The 19,892-nt window shown below is 48.3% G+C and overlaps 1 protein-coding gene across 1 annotated transcript; it reads right to left on the reverse strand.

Moving 5' to 3' along the window:
- Positions 1-1,213: 1,213 nt before the first annotated feature.
- Positions 1,214-2,134, reverse strand: LOC147437984 (uncharacterized). Its single transcript, XM_086486674.1, has one exon. It carries the CDS (start codon positions 2,132-2,134, stop codon positions 1,214-1,216), a length of 921 nt encoding a protein of 306 aa, XP_086342800.1.
- Positions 2,135-19,892: the final 17,758 nt, after the last annotated feature.

The raw sequence follows: 19,892 nt of genomic DNA on the forward strand, positions 1-19,892 counted from the left end.
GTGCTGCTATGGTCTTCTGAAAAAATTATGTGAGTTGTGTCTGGCGCTTGTCTCTCACAGATGATGCTACCTGGAGGAGGGAGTCCCGATGTTGCTGTATCTCGAGGAGAAAGCGGCCGAACTGTCGCTGGTCTCTAGACTCAAAAATCTGATGTAGAGTGGGCTGATCTGTTAACAAGGTCAGGTATCTGCCTCTGATCTCCTCATATGCTCTACATCTGCAAACATAGTGCTCCTCGCTCTCAATCTCTGCTGTGCAAAGTCTGTATATCCTCTCTGCTCTGGGGACATGTGTAGCTCACCCTGCCTCAATCTCTAGCCGGTGTGATGATACTCTAAGTTGTCCAATGGCGACCCGTGCTCTATGTGGCATGTAAATATCCATGTATCTCGGTCTCTGGATGAACCCATCTGCTAGGATGGTCAGAAAGTGATCTCTGTAGTACTACCTCTTCATGGGGAGAGGCTCTCTGGGTGTGGTCCATGTCTCCCTAATGTAGGGTCTGTGATGTCCAAACCATGGGATGTAAACCACTCTATGACCTGTGAGTACCATGCTCTCGTGTCACCCTCCTGATGCAGCTGTATCGATGCCTCAAAAGCTCTACAGGTGAGTCTGTCTGGTGGGAGCTCTCGCATGCGTTGAAAGAAACAAATCGTCTGGAAAAGGGCCTCTACTAGCATCGGTGGTGTGGCTAGCTCTGCTGTGATGATGTCATGTGGGACTGAGGGTTTGCTGTGGAGCAAACGAGAGATCATAATGATCTGTGGTCGCTCTATTTGTGTCCATAGAGGTGCTCAGAGTCCTGGTGCCCATACTATCGCGGCATACATCATGGCAGGTGTGACCAGAGTGTCAAGAATAGAGTGTGCTCCTCCGATAGCTCAATCCGTATCCACATGTGCGTGCCTCTGGGTCGCGGGCTACTATCTGTATCCTGTTATGAAGTGAGCAGCGATAGGGGATTGCTACTCCGCTAGATCCTCTAGAAGTGTTGTGCCGTGTACACTTTCTGTGTAGAGACTTCCACTGGTAATCCTGTACTCGAGGTAGGCCTCTCTCGGGACTCACATGTGTCTCTGCGAGTAGAACAATGTCTCGGTCATGCATCACCTCCTCTAGTCTCCCTGGATGTGATGTGTCCAGAGAGCCATTGTAGTTCCAAACTGCCATGTGTATCTCCTCGTATATTGTCCCATAGGCCACGAGTCCCTATGCTACGGCCTTGCCATCAATGATGACTCGACCGTCTCGGTAGGAGGCCCGTTTCCCCTCTTTGCGTGCTTGTTGTACTCGGGGCATGCATGCTCTCCTATGTTCTACTTGCATCTTTGTGAGGTCATCATCAAGGTAAACGGGTGCCCCTATGAGGCCTCGTAGGATGACCCTCTTGCGGATGAAGAGGGTACGGGCTTCTTCCGATGGAAATTGGAGGATGAGGGCCCTCTTTTTAGTTGGGTCTTTACCGACTCTCCAAGCTTTAGTGAAGGGGGTTGGGTCTTCTATCTTGTACCCAAGTTTCGTACATAGGGTTTTGCCATCTTTCTTGGGAGTGGAGTCTTTCCCTTCTTCCATGCTGGTGACTCGTACATTTAGGCGGCGGGCATCTCGCATCTTCTCCTCTTCGAGTGTGGTGTGTACAAGGAGGGCCTCTTCCTTGTGAGCGTCCTCTTTGGCTTCTTTTTTGAGGTTCTTCTTGACCACCTCCACCCACCCTTCCTTTGTGGCCTCGAGCTTGTCTTCCAAGCTTTCGGTGAGAGCTTTGGTGAGTTTTTCCTTGATGGCCTCTTTGGTTTCATTGTTTATTTCACCTTCCTCGGGGGTGAGGGATGCGATTGAAACATTGAGGATGGCCATTTGTTCTTGCATCTCCTCCTTCTCCTTTTTCCATCCTTCTTGGGCCTCCTTCCACATCGCGAGCTCCTTCCTTGTCTCCTCGTCTATAATCTCTTTTTCTTTGACCCACTCCTCTTTCCCCTTATTCAAAGCTTCCACTTTCTTCTCGAGCTTGGAGAAACGATTGATGATAGTGTTGACGGCGGAATCCGTCATTTTCTTGTTCTCCTTGATTGTGGCATTGAGCTTGTAGTCCATCTTGGTTATTTCCTCCTTGGTCACTCCTCCTTTTGCCATCTCGGAGCTTTCTTGATTTATTCGCTTATCTGTCGTGGCTCAAGTGTTGAGGGGAGTCATGATGAAAGATAGTGCAATGAGGGGGCAATAAACGGGGGTATGGGCGGTAGCACTGGCGAGGGTGCAGGTGCAGCAGCAGGTGGGACTAAAGTGGGGCGGCATCACTGGTGCAGGTACACACACACACACACACATAGAGAGAGAAAATAAAAAATAAAAAAAATCACTTCTGTATCCCTCTCCCTCTCTTGATTTTCCCGTCAATCGTGAGAAAGGAGAACGGCAAGGATGACCCGGTGGAGGATGCCATCCAAAAATGCAAAGAAGAATTGAGCAAGTTCCTCAGCAAGATCAACCGCCGCCTCCTAGGTACTATTAACAAACTCGACGCACGCGTAGCAACACAAGAAAGCACGATACATACACTTGAGGATCGCATGAAGGCCCAAGATGAGGAAATCGCAGTACTCAAGAAAGAGCTTGCAGAGGTGCGATCGCAGAATGTCCTCAAAGAAGGAGAGCTTCAAGCCTCTATCATTGAAGAACTTAACACGATTAAGGAACAAGTACGGGCCATCAAGGAAGGTGGGGAGTAACAAAAATAAATGACGACCTCGTGGGTAGATGTCATCACAAAGACCCAGCAAAAAGCAGAAAAGGCCAAAAAATGGATCAAGATTGTCAAGAAAGGAAAAGGCAAGGAAATAACCGCCACTCCCACGCCAACCATCATCAACTTGACACTAGAAGAGGAGCAAAGGAGACGTGTACAGGCCTTACACGTAAGGATAGGTGGCCTCAGAGACCAAGATAATGTAGATAAAGAGGTGAAAGAACTCATGACTTTGGTGAAAGTCAGCGAGCAGACGCACACGAGGGCTTGGAGAGTGGGCACTAAGAAAAGTGGGAGCAACGGAGAAACCTCGAAGGAAAGGGCACTCATTCTCAGATTCCCCTCCATGGAAGCGAAGAAAGACTTCTTGAAGAAGAGACCGACTCTAAAGAAGACTGGCAACTTTCTTGGAGATGACCTCACCCTCTCGCAGATTGCTCATATGCAAGAAGTAATGCCGGAAATAAGAGCAGCAAGGGAAAAGGGGAAGATTGCTTTTTACAGGGATGGAAAGGTGGTGATATTGGAGCGACGCCCCGCATGACGGTGCGAGACCTATGGGACCACACTAAAGATGGCAACCTGGAATTGTAATGGGTCACTCCGTCTTGATGTAGGGGCCTTCGAGAATAGCTTCACGAGGAGAGACATCATTTTCTACTCTTAGACGCATCAAGCACCTGGACAATCCATGCCACAGGTGAGCGGATATAGATGGGAGACAGCCTGCAGAGACAGGAGACCAAATCGGACCATCGAGGACGGGGCTCAAGGGGAGTGGCAGTTCTATTCAGGGAGGAACTGCAGCCATTGATATATATAGCACACAAGGATGAACAGGCTAGGTACATGTGGGTGAGGCTCAGGGCAGAGACGGGCAGAGACCTCTACATTGCTATTTGTTACTTTCCTCCTCGTACGTCAATATATGCTCACCTAGAGGACAATCCCCCTTTGCTATTTTGGATCATGACATATGGGAGTTTTCCAAGCATAGTGACATTATCATACTAGGGGAATTCAATGCTAGGACTGCCCACCACCAGACAATATTTTATGATACTTCCGAAGAGATGCTTAGGGAGTTGGACGTCACAGAGATGGGTCTATCCAAACTATCACAAGATGAGGAATACACTGAATATGGCAGATACTTGATAGATATGGGAACCGCACATAGATTGGCCATTGTGAATGGCCTACAAAGATTTTTCGACAGCTGGAGGTTTTACTTGCTTTCCACACCAACATGGTGCCAGCACAGTGGATTATGTTATGGCCCAGCCAGGTCTCATTCCATTCTTTCAGGACTTCATGGTGGGCACTAGGCCAGTTGGAGTAGCAGTTAATCATGCTATCGTGTCTTTCACCCTGACCTTTCAGTTCAGCACAGCTCCATTAGGAGAGGTCCCCACACACACTGGGTATGCCTTCATAAAGGAGACGGATTTTGTGTATATGGATGATATATACAGGCAGCTATGGACCCAGAAGCCGGGACGGACACTAGATGAACTCACTCAGGTACTGACAGAGACGCTCCATGATGCAACATCAGAGGCATACCCCCACAGCCAGCCCACACGGAGACGATCTGGGAGCATGCCCCAGAACAGTTGGTATGATGAGGAGTGCAAAGAGACGAGGATCAAATTACAGAGGGAAGTGCTCATGGGTATTACCACACAGACAGTCATGGATTATCTTTCACCCCATTATGCGACGAAAGAAAAGGGCTTATCTATCTCAGCTAGAGTAGGATCTATATCAGTTATTTATTAAGTGAGGACTCAGGCGAAGCATGGAGGCTATTCCACGAGCATTCACCACCACCAGCGGTCACCTCCACTGAGACATGGGGGGAATATGCCACATCTCTCTACACAGCATCAGGGCAACCACCTTTGCCGGACCCACTAGAGACATGCCTGGAGACATGTTCTTTCTTTACTGCCGAGAGGGTAAGGAAAGCCATTGACAAGATGAAGACAAGGAGAGCACATGATCATGATGGTCTGCTAGCAGAGCACTTCATCCATGCCATAGATATGCTTGTAGAGCTCCTGGCTATGATGTTTAATCGAGCCATGTATGAAGGCTTCCCGTAGACTTGGAGATGTCTTTGATTGTGCCTATTTTCAAGTCAGGAGATCCCATGATTCCCGGGAATTATCGCACCATCATGGTGGGTCACACATTAGCTAGGTTGTATGCATCCCTTCTTCAGTAGGAGCTGAGTAGATGGGCAAAGCGAGAGGGCATAAGAGCACCAGGGCAAGCAGGTTTTAGGAGAGGTTTCTCCACTCTTGACCAGATTCTGACACTCAGAGCTATTATTGAGGAGGGTAGACACCATGGCAAGAGGATCTATTGTAGCTTTGTGGATTTCCGCAAAGCTTTTGACACAGTGCCAAGAGCCAGACTTATACGCAGACTACAAGACATGGGTGTGCCTATAGAGCTGATATGGGGTATTCTGGCTCTATACAAGACAGTGATGGGGCGGGTACGCACCAAGGAGGGTATGTCTGACATGGTCCACTCCACTATTGGAGCAAAGCAGGGATGCCCCCTATCCCCGACTCTTTTTGAGATGTATGTGGATGAGTTTTCAGACTATGTAGAGCGTCAGGGAGACACGGGGGCTCAGCTAGCAGGGACATGGATTCCGTTGTTACTGTATGCTATTGATATCTGACTCTCCAGAGGGGATGCAACGTCATTTGGATGCTCTGCATACATTTCCTCGTGATAGTGGATTGTCTGTTAATCTGGGGAAAACCAAGGTTATGGTGTTCAACATTACACCATACTGGGTCAGGAGGTCGGCACCCACATTTACGTATGGCCAGGAGATTGTGGAGTACACAGATGCATATACTTATCTTGGGGTAGTCTTCGGGGGACCGGTGTTTTCACTAAGGAGAGCATCAGAGACTAGACTGACAAGAGCATATGTAGCTTTGGGAGGACTGGAGAGGATGTGTTCGCAGGTTCAGTTTCAGGAACTGCGAACAAAGCTCTGTCTTTTTGACACTCTACTGACTCCTCCTATGCTCTATGGAGTTCAGGTATGGGGACCCTCAGTAGACCACCATGGGAGATCTGGCAACATTGATGGATGGAGATGTATAGAGAGGCTTCTAGTCTCTATGATCGCTCGGATGATTCGAGCTAAGGCCTCAGTGCCACATGAGATTATCTGAGCTGAGCTAGCCTGCCGCCCCCCCCCCCCCCCCCCCCCCCCCCCCCCCCCCCCCCCCCCCCCCCCCCCCCCCCCTCGTGGTGGAGGCATTGACTATGGGATCTCCCAGGGATAGATACGCTCGGCTTGCCCTCGAGTCATCTCGACAACTAGCTCTACAAGGCGATACAGCATGTTGGTATGGACAGATGACAGTATGGTTTCAGTCGCATGGTCTAAACATGGATAGACTACCTCCGTTTCAATACTCCTTGGATGCACCCTCCCTGTCTCTCACACAGACAGAGATCAACAGACTCACACGCCAGGATCTCATTTAGCTAGATACTGGGAACACATGGATAAAGCCGACACAAGAGTTGGGCACGAAGATGGCCTTTTACAAAGAGCATCTTCTCCAACTCACAAAGGATGGCTTTGTGACTAGGCCTGCATACATGGATACGCACTTATCTCATGGGATAAGATGCGCTATTGGGCAGATACGCACATCCTCACATCAGCTCCAGATCGAGACTGGACGTTTTCGAGGGGTGGCAGCAGGGGCCAGGATATGTCACCTATGTAACTTAGAGCCAGAGACAGACTGCACTACACATGTCACTGCCCAGCGTACTATGAGATACGCAGCTGCTTCCACTACCTGTTCAAAGAAGGTTTCGGACCTTTTTCTAGAGTCATGAGATACAAGGATCAAAGATGTCTCGGATTGTTCCTGCTAGAGCTGCGCAGACTTAGGGAGAGCTTGCTGAGGACATCAGGGGATAGACAGCCTCAGAAACGAATCACAGATTTTTGTCACCAGCCAAAGGAGAGCCAAGGGAGCAATCATTATAGCAGATCTCACAACCTGATACTAGAGGTACGTTGCTTGACCGAGCCAATGAACTTGGCAGATCCAGATGCCCACGACCTCGGGGGGTCTTCCACTACCGGCGAAGGCTGCAACAGAAGATACAGATCACTTTAGCTCGACATGCAAGACGTCCAACTAGAGTACTGACCATGGAGGAGGTCGATGAGAAATTTCATGTGAACCCACCAAACACCCCCCCACCCTCTCCTATTTCCTTTCTCCTTAGTGTTCCAGTGTTAGTTCTTTGTAACTTTGTAATTTCCGTACTCAGACATGGTATCAGATTCACTAGTTGTAACTTTTTGGTCTTATAGGTCATTTTGGCCTTTTGAAGACGTTAATATAAAATTTCATTCCATCTCTCTCTCTCTCTCTCTCTCTCTCTCTCTCTCTCTCTCTCTCTCTCTCTCTCTCTCTCTCTCTCTCTCTCAATCCATGCAGGTACGCGTGCTGGCAGAAGTTCACGGTGCAGGTTAAAGGTTCGCTGCAGGCTGAGTTCACTTCTTTGCAAGACGTTCATGTGCATTGGAACAGCAGCCTGAACAACAGCAAAGCCGCTCTCACCACCAGGCCGAAACAGGGTGCAGCGACTAGCAGCAGACCAGCGACTGTGCAGCACGCCCTCGTGGCGGCAGAAGCAAAGGAAGGGGGACTCGTGCAGATTTAGGGCTTGCAGGAATAGAGAACAGGTCATACACTCCTCTCTCTCTCTCTCTCTCTCTCTCTCTCTCTCTCTCTCTCTCTCTCTCTCTCTCTCTCTCTCTCTCTCTCTCTCAAGATGCTGGAGGATGGACCAACCAGTCACTGTCGGGGATGACGGCATTTATGAAACCCCGCCTTAATTGAAAGCGACATTTAGGCGGAGGTTTCGAGAGAGCACACTATCGCCAGGTTCTGTGAGAGCAAAGAAACTTTCTAGAGTCAAAGGTGGCTTAATGTATGAGAAGGTACATGTGATGATTAAGGCAGAGTTGAGCCTCTTGAGGGATAACATTGAAAAAGAGATGTATGCAAATGCGGAAACTTACAGAAAAGCTATGTATGCAGAATTGAGGAAAGAATTGGACAAAGAGATGCTTGGTAAGCATGATGAGATGTACACCATTAAAGGCCAAAATGCAGAAGATTGTGCGGGCAGAAGTGAATGTAATGGAATGTATGATGCAGAAAAGATTAGAGGATGCACTTGCTATGTTTGAATCCTGGAAATAAAAAATGGAAGAACGCATGAATGAAAGGGATGCATTGATCGAAGCACTTAAGGGAGACCTTACAGTTTGCAAAAATACCCCCGCAAAGGAGGCAGAAAATCACCCCTCAATGATCAAGGAGCTCGAAAGCATTAAAGAGCAGGTGAAAACTCTACGAGAAGAGGAAGAGCAAAAGGCACGAACAACTTCTTCATGGGCGGAGCACCTATTGACAACACAAGAGAAGTTTGATAAAGCTGAAAAGTGGATCAAGGACGCAAAGAAAGGAAAAGATAAGATGCCTGAAGCCACACCGACATTGACTATCATCAATATGACAATTGAAGAGGAGCAAAAGAGAAAGACTAGATCCCTTCATGTGCGTGTTACAAGTCTCAAAGACACCGGAAAAATAGAAGAAGTGCAAGAGCTCTTGAAGCGCATGGGTATCTCTGAACCCACACACACAGGTGCTTGGAGAGTTGGCAAGAAGGGAAGTGATGCAGGAAAGAGCACTCATTATATGTTTCCCTAGACTCGAAGCTAGGAAGGAGTTCCTGAAGAAGAGACCAACACTGAAGCAAACTAGGATATTTTCGAAGATGAGCTCACTCTAACACAGGTAGCACACATTCAAGAGCTGATGTCAAAGATCAAGGCAGCGAAGGAGAAAGGGAAATTGCTTTCTACAGGGCAGGGAGAGTAGTGGTGTTGGAAAAACACACCGCATGACGGTGCAAGACCTATGGGACGGATCAATGAAGCTAGATGTAGGCGCATTTGAAGATAGCTTTAAGGGAAGAGACAATCTACATTGCAATATGCTATTTTTCCCCCAACACATCTCATTATGCATCGCCCAAGGGGGAGTGACCCTACATGATATTGGATGAGGACATATGGGAGTTCTCTAAGGATGGAGATGTCATTCTTTTTACTTCAATGCCAAGATGGCCAGTCTCACACAGCTTTCTACGATACCTGAGAGGAAATGTTGAGAGAATTGGATGTAAGTGATAGGGGATTGGCCAGGTGTTCGCAAGATGAAGAGCACACGAGATGTGGGGAATATCTGACGGATTAGGGAATTGCGGGTTCACTTGTTTTCCTCATAGACATGGGGCCAGCACAGTGGATTATGTTTTGGCTTGACCCACTTTCATACCCTCTATTCAAGACTTTACAGTCGGGCCCAAGCCTATTGGGGTAGCAGTAGATCATGCTCTCCTCACGTTTATCGTCTCATTCAAGTTCAGCACAGCTCGACTGGCACAGACACCTACGCATACCCGATACACTTTTACTTCAGAGACTGATTCTGTCTACAAAGATGGTATCTACAAACTCTTATGCACAGAGGATCCGGGGAGACCTTTAGGGGAGCTCACTTATATATTGACAGAGACACTACAGGATGCGGTAGTAGAGACATACCCACACACTGAGCCTGGGCAACGACGAGTTTTGGGAGCACACCTCAAAATAGCTGGTATGATTAGGAGTGCAGAGAGATCAGAGCCCGACTTCTAGGAGTCATTACTCACACGCAGTCACAAATTGCTTCTCAGCATTTGGTACGACGGAAGAAGAGGGCAATTCTAGCTCGGCTAGAGCAGGATTTAAATCAATTGTTTTTGAGCCAGGATTTAGGCGAGGCATGGAGACTCTTCCATGAGCACTCCCCCCACCGGTCATCACTTCTACGGAGGTGTGGGGTCAGTATGCATCATCTCTCTACACAGTCTCTGGGTAGCCACCTCTTCCAGATTTGCCAGAGCCATGCCCACACACATGTGCTTTCTATACCGCCAAGATGGTAAAGAAAGCCATTGACAAGATAAAGACTAGGAGAGCATATGATCACGATGGCCTGGTAGCAGAGCATTTTATACATGCCAGAGATTTGCTTGTAGAGCTTCTAGTAGTGATGTTCAACCGTACCATTTGCGAGGGCCTACCTGATACTTGGAGTTTGTACACGATCATACATATCGTCAAGTCAGGGGACCCTATGGAGCTTGGGAACTACCGCACTATCATGATTGGACACAAATTGGCACGGTTGTACACATCCATCCTTGAGCAGCAGTTGAGTAGATGGGGAGAGAGAGAGGGTGTACAGGCAGCAGGATAGCTGGTTTCAGGAGAGGTTTCTCTACTCTTGATCATATTCTGACACTCAAAGCCATTATTGAGGAGGGGAGATCACGTGGGAGACGGCTCTATTGTTGCTTTGTGGACTTCTGCAAAGCCTTCAATACAGTGCCTAGAGCTAGATTGATGCGCAGATTGCAAGAGATGGGGGTACCCAAAAAGTTGATTTGGGGGATCATGGCTCTATACAAATAGTCGAGCATGTACGCACTCCAGAGGGGATTTCTAATTTGGTTCATTCCACTATTGGGGCGAAACAGGGTTGCCTGCTATCTCCTACACTATTTGGCATGTATGTGGATGAGGTTGCTGACTACATTAAGAGGGATGGTGATAGAGGAGCACAGTTGGCAGGGACATGGATCCCACTATTGTTATATGTTGATGATATAGTGTTGATTTCCGACTCCTCGGAGGGGATGCAGCGTCATTTAGATGCTTTGTACACATTTGCCCAAGATAGTAGATTGTCCGCTAACCTGGGGAAAACCAAGGTTATGGTGTTTTAACACCCACCACAGTGGGTCAGGCAGTCAGCACCTACTTTTACATATGGCCAATTGACGGTGGAGTATACAGATGCATACACCTATCTTGGGGTAGTCTTCAATGGACTGGCTTTTTCATTGAGAAGAGCAGCAGTGACTAGATTAATGAGAGCTTATGCAGCCTTGGGAGGATTGGAGAAGATGTGTTCACAGGTTTGTTTCAAGAACCTCGAACAAAGCTGAGGCTTTTTGAAACTCTAGAGGCTTCAGCTATGCTCTATGAGGTTCACATGTGGGACCCTCAGTGGACCACCAGGGCAAATTTGGTAGCACTGATGGATGGAGATCATAGTTACATGGGACGGCAGGTCGGGGTCGGGGACGGGGACGGAACGGCAAAAGTCAGGAAACGGGGACGGGGGTCAGAACGGCAAAAACAAAGAGAGTTTTTTTGGCATTTTTTGACCTACACACATGCAACACACATAGAGCATCACTTTGCCCATAAATTTACACGAAATAGACCAAAGAACATGAGTCATATAGACGGAAATGTGCTAATAAAACATCGATGATCGATGGATACAATATGAGAAGTGCATGCCACAAGGGCTCAAGAGTCAAAAAGCCTAAAGGACTTAGGACAAGCCTGAGGCCTCAAGGATAACAAAAAGTACAAAGGACTATGCAGTAGGTAGAGTCGTAGACTCAAGAGTCTAGACTCGAGAGTCGAGTGATCAATGATCATCAAACTCAAGAAGTGCTCGCCTGTTAAATCTCCATATCGTCGTCGTAGTCGAGGTCGTCAGCGACGTATGAGGGCTCGGGAGGCTCGCATTGAGGCTCAAAGTCCTCCTCTAGCTCCTCCAAAAGAGTATCGGCCATAGATGGATTCTCTTGTGCCATCTCCCACTCAATGAAGGGATCTGCCTTGTGTGTGACGCTCTTGGCAAGCATGCGCAAGTTAGCGCTCACAAACACCAAATCATTGGCCCTCTGAACCCCAAGGCGATTCCTCTTCTTAGAGGCAATGTGGCTGTATACACTCCATAGTTGCTCCAAGCAACTAGTGGTACGTGCTTGGCTAAGGACACGAAAAGCCAAGCGCTGCAAATGTGGGCCATCTCCTCCATAGTCCTCCCACCACAAAACCGAGCCAATCTTGTTGCAATCAAGCTGTGCATCTACACATCCATAGGAGCCCTTCTTTTGCCTGTAGTTGAGTAGCTCGTCTCTAATCTTGCGCCTAATGTCACTGCTAGGCTCAAGGCGCTCCAATGCAAGCCGCCATCCTTTGCTCACCTCCTTGTCGATCTCTTGACGCCTTCCCTGAAACTCAGGTCAAGCACATAAGCTGCCGCATGAAGTGGAGAGTAGTATCCATTCCACCTCGACTCACACAAGCCATGAATCTCCGTATACTGAACAGGGTCAGGCACAAGCTCTCAAGTGCCTCTATCATCCGATCCATGGCTTCGTAGACTTTGCCAATGCATGGCTGCAAGCCATCCACCACTCGAAGTAGGTGTAGAATAGGCTTGACCATGGCGTCAAGAGTCTTCATCTCCTCCCACCAAGCGGCATCGTCGGCCCATTCTCGGCATTTCAATCCTGTTGCTGATGTAGACTCCGGCATGGCCTGGAACTCATCACTGAGAAAGAGGCCCCTTAAGGCTCCACCACATGTAGACAAGCAGCCTAGCATAAGCCAATTGAATGCAAATCTTGTCTCTGAATATTTGAGCAAGGACAAGTGGCTCCTCTTTGAGAATTCATGGCGCACTTTTTGATGGTTCAGCACAAAGGAGACAATTTGAGAGGCGTCACCAATGGTGGGTGAAATCCATGACAAGTTCCCTATGTCCTTGAGGAGGTTATTGAGGCAATGCGCCATGCAAAATGTGACATGGATGCTGGGATACATGCCCTCAGTGATAGCCCCGGCTGCCCTATTTGACGCCTCTCCATCTGCAACCATACAAAGGACATTCTCCGGGCCGGTGATCTCTATGGTGCTTGTCCACTCCGTAGCAAGCATCTCGGCGGCCTTGCCACTATCGGATGCATCATGTGACTCCACAAAGTACATCTCCCCCCGAGAGTAGGCCACGACCCCGTGGATGGACCGCTTGCGGGTGTCGCTCCATCCATCTACAAGGAGAGAGACGCCATTGGTCTCCCACAAATCCTTTGTCGCTTGGGCCGCTTGCTCCACAGCAAGCTTCTCTTTGTCAAGGAGGGTGGTGCGAAGCCTCTCCGATGAAGGTGGTATAATAAGAGGAGCCATATTCCCCTATTTTCGTACCCATGGTTCGAAAGTATGGAGACCTATCCACACAAAATAGAGCATGTTGTGTTAGTATGGAGAGTCGAGAGTCGAGAAGTTATAACCCATTATGAATACAAAATGGAAGATTGCAATGTGCATATGCCAAGGGAAACTCACCGCGAAGCATGGAAGGCAATGTGGTCATGGAAGAAGAATCGGGCAACCGATCTATCCACCTCTTCCTTCAATTTAGGATTCCAATTTTCGTTGAGAGTGCTTTGGCGATGCGGAACGGAAGAGGACGGTGTAGATGCATGGCTCTTGAAGCTTCGAGAGATGTCGTCAAGGTTGGCTTCCCTTTGCTCTCGTGGTGTCGCCGTGGCGGAGGGATCAACGGCAACAAAACGGCCCCTCTTGGCCGCTTCCACAACCTCATACACCGTGAGCTTCTCAAGAAGATCCAACCTCTTCTCGGGAGCTACATGAGGGAAAAACTTCACCTCGTGACCGGGTTCATGAAGAAGATGGGCTCGCACTTTGTTTGAACCACCCGTTCTCTTGTATGGGCATAGCTTGCATGTCCATGGTCTTGCACCGCCACCTTTGCCACGCGTGCTAAAGTCGACTTCATCCCACCACAACCACGTTTGCACGGCGGGCCTCCTTCGAGAAGAACCGTCTTGAGAAGTGGAGTTGGCTTGAGATGACATGATGGTGGAGAGACTCGAGAGAATAGAGCTTAGAAGTTAGAGGAGTTAGAAGAGAGCTTGTGTGGAGAGAGAGTAGAGGAGAGCTTCAAAGTGGGTAGAAGAGGGAGAGAGTGGAGACTCAACTTTCAAGGGTAGAGTGTAGAGCATACGGGCCACAGCGCATAGTCATGCTTGAGCCTTGAGCAATGAGGCTATGAGTAGAGAGGAGAGCTTGAGCCTTGAGGGAAATTGGAATAAGTATTAAGAGGCCCAAGGGGGCTTTTATAGCCTCCCAAGGGCCAAGCCCCCCCCCAAAATATGGCAGTTGGGCTGCAAACAGCCGTTTAAAACAGTCATAAACGGCTATTTACCCCGCCTGAAAACTGCCGTCCCCGGTCCGACCCGCCCGTCCGGCCAGAAATCCGACCGTCCCAAGGCGTCCCCTTCCGTCCCCGGCCCTAGGGCCCGTCCCCCCCGTCCCCTGTAACTATGATGGAGATGTATGGAAAGGCCTCTAGTCTCTATGATCTCTTGGATGATTTGGGCTAAGGCCTCGGTGCCACATGAGGTTATTCGAGCTGAGCTAGCTGCCCCCCCTCTCGTAGTTGAGGCCCTTGTGAGATCAGTTTCCTTCATGCATAATTTATGAGACCTTCCCAGAGACAGATATTCTCGGCTAGCCCTCGAGTCATCCAAACAGCTAGCGCTACAAGGGGAAACAGCATGTTGGTATGGGCAGATGACATCATGGTTCCAACACATGGCTTCAGCATGGATAACTTCCTCCATTCCAGTATTCCTTGGATAAACCCTCTCCTTTCTCTCACACGGACAGAGATCACTAGACTTATACGTCAGGATTTGATTCAACTAGATACCAGAAGCACATGGATACAGCCGATACAAGAGTTGGGCACAAAGATGGCTTTTTATAGAGAGCATCTCCAACTAACAGAGGATGGATATGTGATCAGACGGGCCTATATGCACACTCATTTATCCTATGGAATACAATGTGCTATTGGTCATATGCGCACAACATCGCATCAGCTAGAGATTGTGACTGGCAGTTTAAGGAGGGTACCAGCAGCAGAAGCCAGGATATGCCAGTTGTGTCATATAGAGCCAGAGATAGAGTTACATCACATTTGTCATTGTCCGCTACTTGGAATTGTAATGGATCTCTACAACTTGATGTGGGTACTTTTGAGGATAGTTTCACTGGAAGGGACATCATCTTCTATTATGAGACACATCAAGCCCCTGGGCAGTCTATGTCACGTGTCAGCGGATACAAATGGGAAACAATTTGTAGACAAGAAACTTGATCAGAGCACAGAGGACGAGACTCAGGGGGAGTGGCAGTCGTATTCAGGGAGGAGTTGCAGCCATTGATACATATAGCCCGCAGGGATGAGCAGGCTAGGTACATATGGGTGAGACTAAGGCAGAGACAGGCAGATACTTCTACATTGCTATTTGCTACTTTCCTCCGAGTACGTTAGTACATGCACCACCTAGAGAACAGTCTCCCTTTCCTATTTTGGATGATGACATATGGGAGTTCTCTAGGGATGGTGACATTATCATCGTGGGGACATCAATGCTAGGACTTCCCATTAGCAGACAGTATTTTATGATACTACAGAGGAGATGTTGAGGGAGCTGGATGTTGTAGAGATGGGCCTATCTAGAATATCACAAGATGTGGAGCATACTAAGTATGGACGGCACTTGATAGACATGGGACTGCACATGGATTGGCTATTTTGAATGGCCTACAGAGATTTCCTGCTCTACGGGAGGTTTTACATGCTTTCCATACAGACATGAAGCCAGCACAGTGGATTATGTCATGGCACCATAGTTACAGGGGACGAAGGGGAGGGGGCTTAGGAACGTGGAACGGCCGTAACCGGGTCGGGGACGGAAGGGAACGGCCGGTTTTTCATCCGACCGGTGGGAATGCAGGCAGCCGTACCGGAGACGGACGGGGGACCGGTGACAGATGGACCGACAAGGGACGGATGGGAACGGCAAGGAACGGCTGGATTTTTCAAATTTTGAAAATTTGACCGTTATTAACGGACAAAACTCGCAGCCAACGTCTGTTTTTTGGGGGGGACTTGGGAGGCAGTAAAAGCACCCTTGGGCCTTTGGGTCTCTCAACCTCAATCAAGGCTCAAGTGACAAGCCTCTCCTCTCTACCATATAGACTCTACGGTCTACCTTTGGGCGCTCAAGCTCTACCCTTGAGTCTCTCTACCCACTCTCTCCCTCTTCTACCCTCTCAACTTTAAAGCTCTCCTCTACTCTCTCTCCACACAAGCTCTCCTCTTAGCTCTACTCTCTCTCCACCGTCATGTCATCTCAAGCTAACTCCACTTCTCAAGCAGGCTCTTCCCTAAGGAGGCCCGCCGTGCAAACATGGTCGTGGTGGGATGAAGTCGACTCTACTACACGTGGTAAAGGTGGCAGTGCAAGACCATGGACGTGCATGCTATGCCCGTACAGGAGAACGGGTGGTGCAAACAAAGTGCGAGCCCATCTTCTTCATAGCTTGTGTGAGTCGAGGTGGAATGGATACTACTCTCCACTTCATGTGGCAGCTTATGTGCTTGACCCAGAGTTTCAAGGAAGGTGTCAAGAGACCGACAAGGAGGTGAGCAAAGGATGGCGGCTTGCATTGGAGCGCCTTGAGCCTAGCAGTGACATTAGGCGCAAGATTAGAGACGAGCTACTCAACTACAACCAAAAGAAGGGCTCCTATGGATGTGTAGATGCATAGGTTGATCGCAGCAAGATTGGCTCGGTTTTGTGGTGGGAGGACTATGGAGGAGATGGCCCACATTTGCAGCGCTTGGTTGTTCGTATCCTTAGACCAAGCATGTACCACTAGTTGCTTGGAGCAACTATGGAGTGTGTACATCCACATTGCCTCTAAGAAGAGGAATCGCCTTGGGGTCCATAGGGCCAATGATTTGGTGTTTGTGAACGCTAACTTGCGCATGCTTGCCAAGAGCGTCACACACAAGGCAGATCCCTTCACTGAGTGGGAGATGGCACAAGAGAATCCATCTATGGCCAAGACACTTTTGGAGGAGCTAGAGGAGGACTTCGAGCCTCAATGCGAGCCTCGCGAGGCCTCATATGTCACTGACGACCTCGACTACGGACGATATGGAGATTCAACAGGCGAGCACTTCCGGAGTTTGATGATCATTGATCACTCTAGAGTCTAGAGTCTAGAGTCTACTCCTCTAGAGTCTACCTAGCCCTCTTTATTTTTTGTTATCCTTGAGACTTGTCCTTTTTGAGCCCTTGTGGCATGCACTTTTCATTTTGTATCCATCGATGTTTTATTAGCACATTTGTGCCTATATGACTCATGCTCTTTGGTCTATTTAGTGTAAATTTGTGGTCAAAGTGATGCTCTATGTGTGTGGCATGTGTGTAGGTCAAAAAATGCCAAAAAAAATCCTCTTTTTTTTTGCCGTTCCGGACCCAGTCCCCATTTTCTGACTTTTGCCGTCCTATCCCGGTCCCCGTTCCAGACCTCGACCCGCCGTCCCATGTAACTATGCATGGCACACCCGAGCTTTATCTCTAGTATCCAAGACCTCACAAACCTAGACCTGTTGGCGTGGCAGTAGATCATGCCCTTGTGTCGATGACCATCTCTTTCCAGTTTAGTGTAGCACACATACCACGGATAGCAGCCCCTACTCGCTACATCTTTACACGGGAGACAGACTCTGTCTACATAGATGGGATCTATAGACATCTGTGCACTAAGGAGCCAAAGCGACCTATGGAGGACCTTACTACTATACTAACACAAACATTGCATGATGCAGCAGTAGAGGCATACCCACACACCCAGCTTGAGCAGAGACGACGTTCTAGGAGCATGCCCCAAAATGGCTAGATTACATTGCACACTGCACGGAGTAGAAAGCACCCACTGTAGAAAGCACGACATATTATCTCCGCTACAAGTGCTCTCATGTTTGGCACACCCGGTGGGACCTCAACTGAAGTCTCACTCCTTCGAAAGTCGAGTCGAGGAGCTACTCGGTTTAAGCTCTCTGTATTGGTCGGTTGGTTTCGACTGGGTGGGGCTGCTTCAGCTTGGTCGAGTCTAGTTTCACTTCGACCTGCTTAGTTCTAGACCTGCTTATCTAGTCTCTCGTCCTGGTCTAGCAGACTCTCAGCTTGGTCTAGTCCACTCTCCTCCAGGTCTAGCCAAGTGGTCTAGTCACTCGCCTTGGTCTAGTGGAATCTAGAGCAGTGTTCAGTAAGTTAAAGGTCTTCGTGCCAAAAGCTTGGGGTGGCTTTTGGTTACTACATGACACATACAAGGCAGTCAAAAGAACGACAAAGCCCATTACTGAGTCCTCTGAAGTACTACCACAGAAAGCGTCAACCCTTCGTGCCAAGTAGAGTCCACGAGCCCCATTACCCCTACCTTCCCAAGCAGCTACCTCCATTCCCTCAACCAGTTCTACACCTCCACAGTCACCCCCCTCAGTAAAGTTCTCACCCATTGTGTTACAGCAAGCTCGTGAGCAAGAGGCTCCTGCACAGACAACCATGGAGGAGCTCACAAGCGCTAAGGTGAATATCAAGTTTCCGACTTTCAAGGGTCTCTTCATAGAGGATGCCAACGACCATGCCAGGAGATTTGTTTCCCTCTGCAGGTGTCGTGGCCTCAACCGAGAAGACGCCTACTTAGTACTCTTCACATCCACCTTCGATGGTTTAGCAGACAAATGGTACAATCACTTTGCAGAAAACCACTTTACTACTTGGGCCACATTAAGACAACAAAGACTTTTGCAAAACTCATGACCAGAATAAAGTCTTTGGTCGCCAAGCTTCCTCAGCAACTAGGTGAGTTTATGGTCAAGAAATGGGTAGAGAAGGCTCTTCCTAAGACTTCACAACAGAAAATCGGAGAGAGTCTCCGACCTGAAGCCACTATAGAGGAGTTTGTTGTTGTTGCTACTAGGATAGAGGGGACAAGGAAGTTGTTTACCGACTCTCCTCATGTCATAATAATCAATATCTAATTCTCCTAAATGATTTTCTCATGTTAAACTGATCATTTAATATGAGAAAGTGCCAGGGGAGAAAAAGCTAGAATATTGGTTAAGCTAGCAAACCGGCACAATAGGGATCCAAAGGAGGGAAAATAGGGATCCAAAAGGAGGGCCATCTGCAAAAGAGCAATGTGCACCAATGGGCTTAAAAGACCCTAAGGTTCAGGCCATTAAGACTTCCAAAATGCTAAGGTTCCAAAATTCAAAGGTTCTGTCCAAAGGTCAAAAGCCTAGGGAAATTGGATGCTTTGTGTGTGTCCCAAAAGTCTTCAACCATCCCTATATAGGAGGGGGCGAGCCCTAGAAGTAGGAGATGAGAGAGAAACTCACACACACACACACACAAGCTCCCTTTACACAAAGGGAATGAGGGACACATGTCAGCTCCCTAGCCCAGATGCCCACAAGGTGTACTCAGTTCCTATTGGATGGCCTTGGAGGTGGACCAATGAGAATTAAGCTAGAGTATATGTAGTTTAATTAATTTAAAAACACTTAATAAAAGAACCAATAAGAATTAAGCTCTCTAGAAGACTATTGGACAGTCTCCCAAGGGGTCCAATGAGCATTCAGCAGCCCAATGGCTTGTCTGATTCCTATTGGCCACGAGGCAAAGGGGTCCAATGAGAGTTTAGTTGAATTAAGTAATTACCTAAAGCTCTCACAAAAGGGGAAAGGGAGACACATGTCAGAAGACTATCACTTATGCTCTTAATTTCCATTGGCTAGGCCTGGGGAGGTCCAATGAGGTGTGAGGATGAGCAAATAGCAAGGGGGGTCGACCAAGAGAGAGAGGGGGGCTGATTTTTGAAAGGCATTATCACACACACACTCACACAATCTGATGTGTGAAGCAAAGAAGACTCTCTCTCCTTCTCAAGCTTTAATGGAAAGCTTACCACCTACTCCAAGCTTGTGAGAAGGGAGGCCTACACCAACAACTCTTGGCTTTGTGATGCAAATCCAACCAAGAGCCAAGCTTCAATGCATGCTCATCTCCTCTACCATGCTAATTACTACACTAAGCTATGCTAATATGAGTGATTATGTGAGGAGATGTACATTTGTCTCGTAAGAATACTCCTTCCTCTCAATCTACTCTCATACCCCGCTAGCTCTCACCATCTTCGAAGGTGTGTGAGGTCTTGGGTCTGAGACCGTGAGGGAATTGATGTTTGTTTAATAAGTATTT

The sequence above is a fragment of the Adiantum capillus-veneris genome, chromosome 17 (assembly GCF_014529385.1).
Source record: "Adiantum capillus-veneris isolate H3 chromosome 17, ASM1452938v2, whole genome shotgun sequence".
Taxonomy (NCBI): domain Eukaryota; kingdom Viridiplantae; phylum Streptophyta; class Polypodiopsida; order Polypodiales; family Pteridaceae; genus Adiantum; species Adiantum capillus-veneris.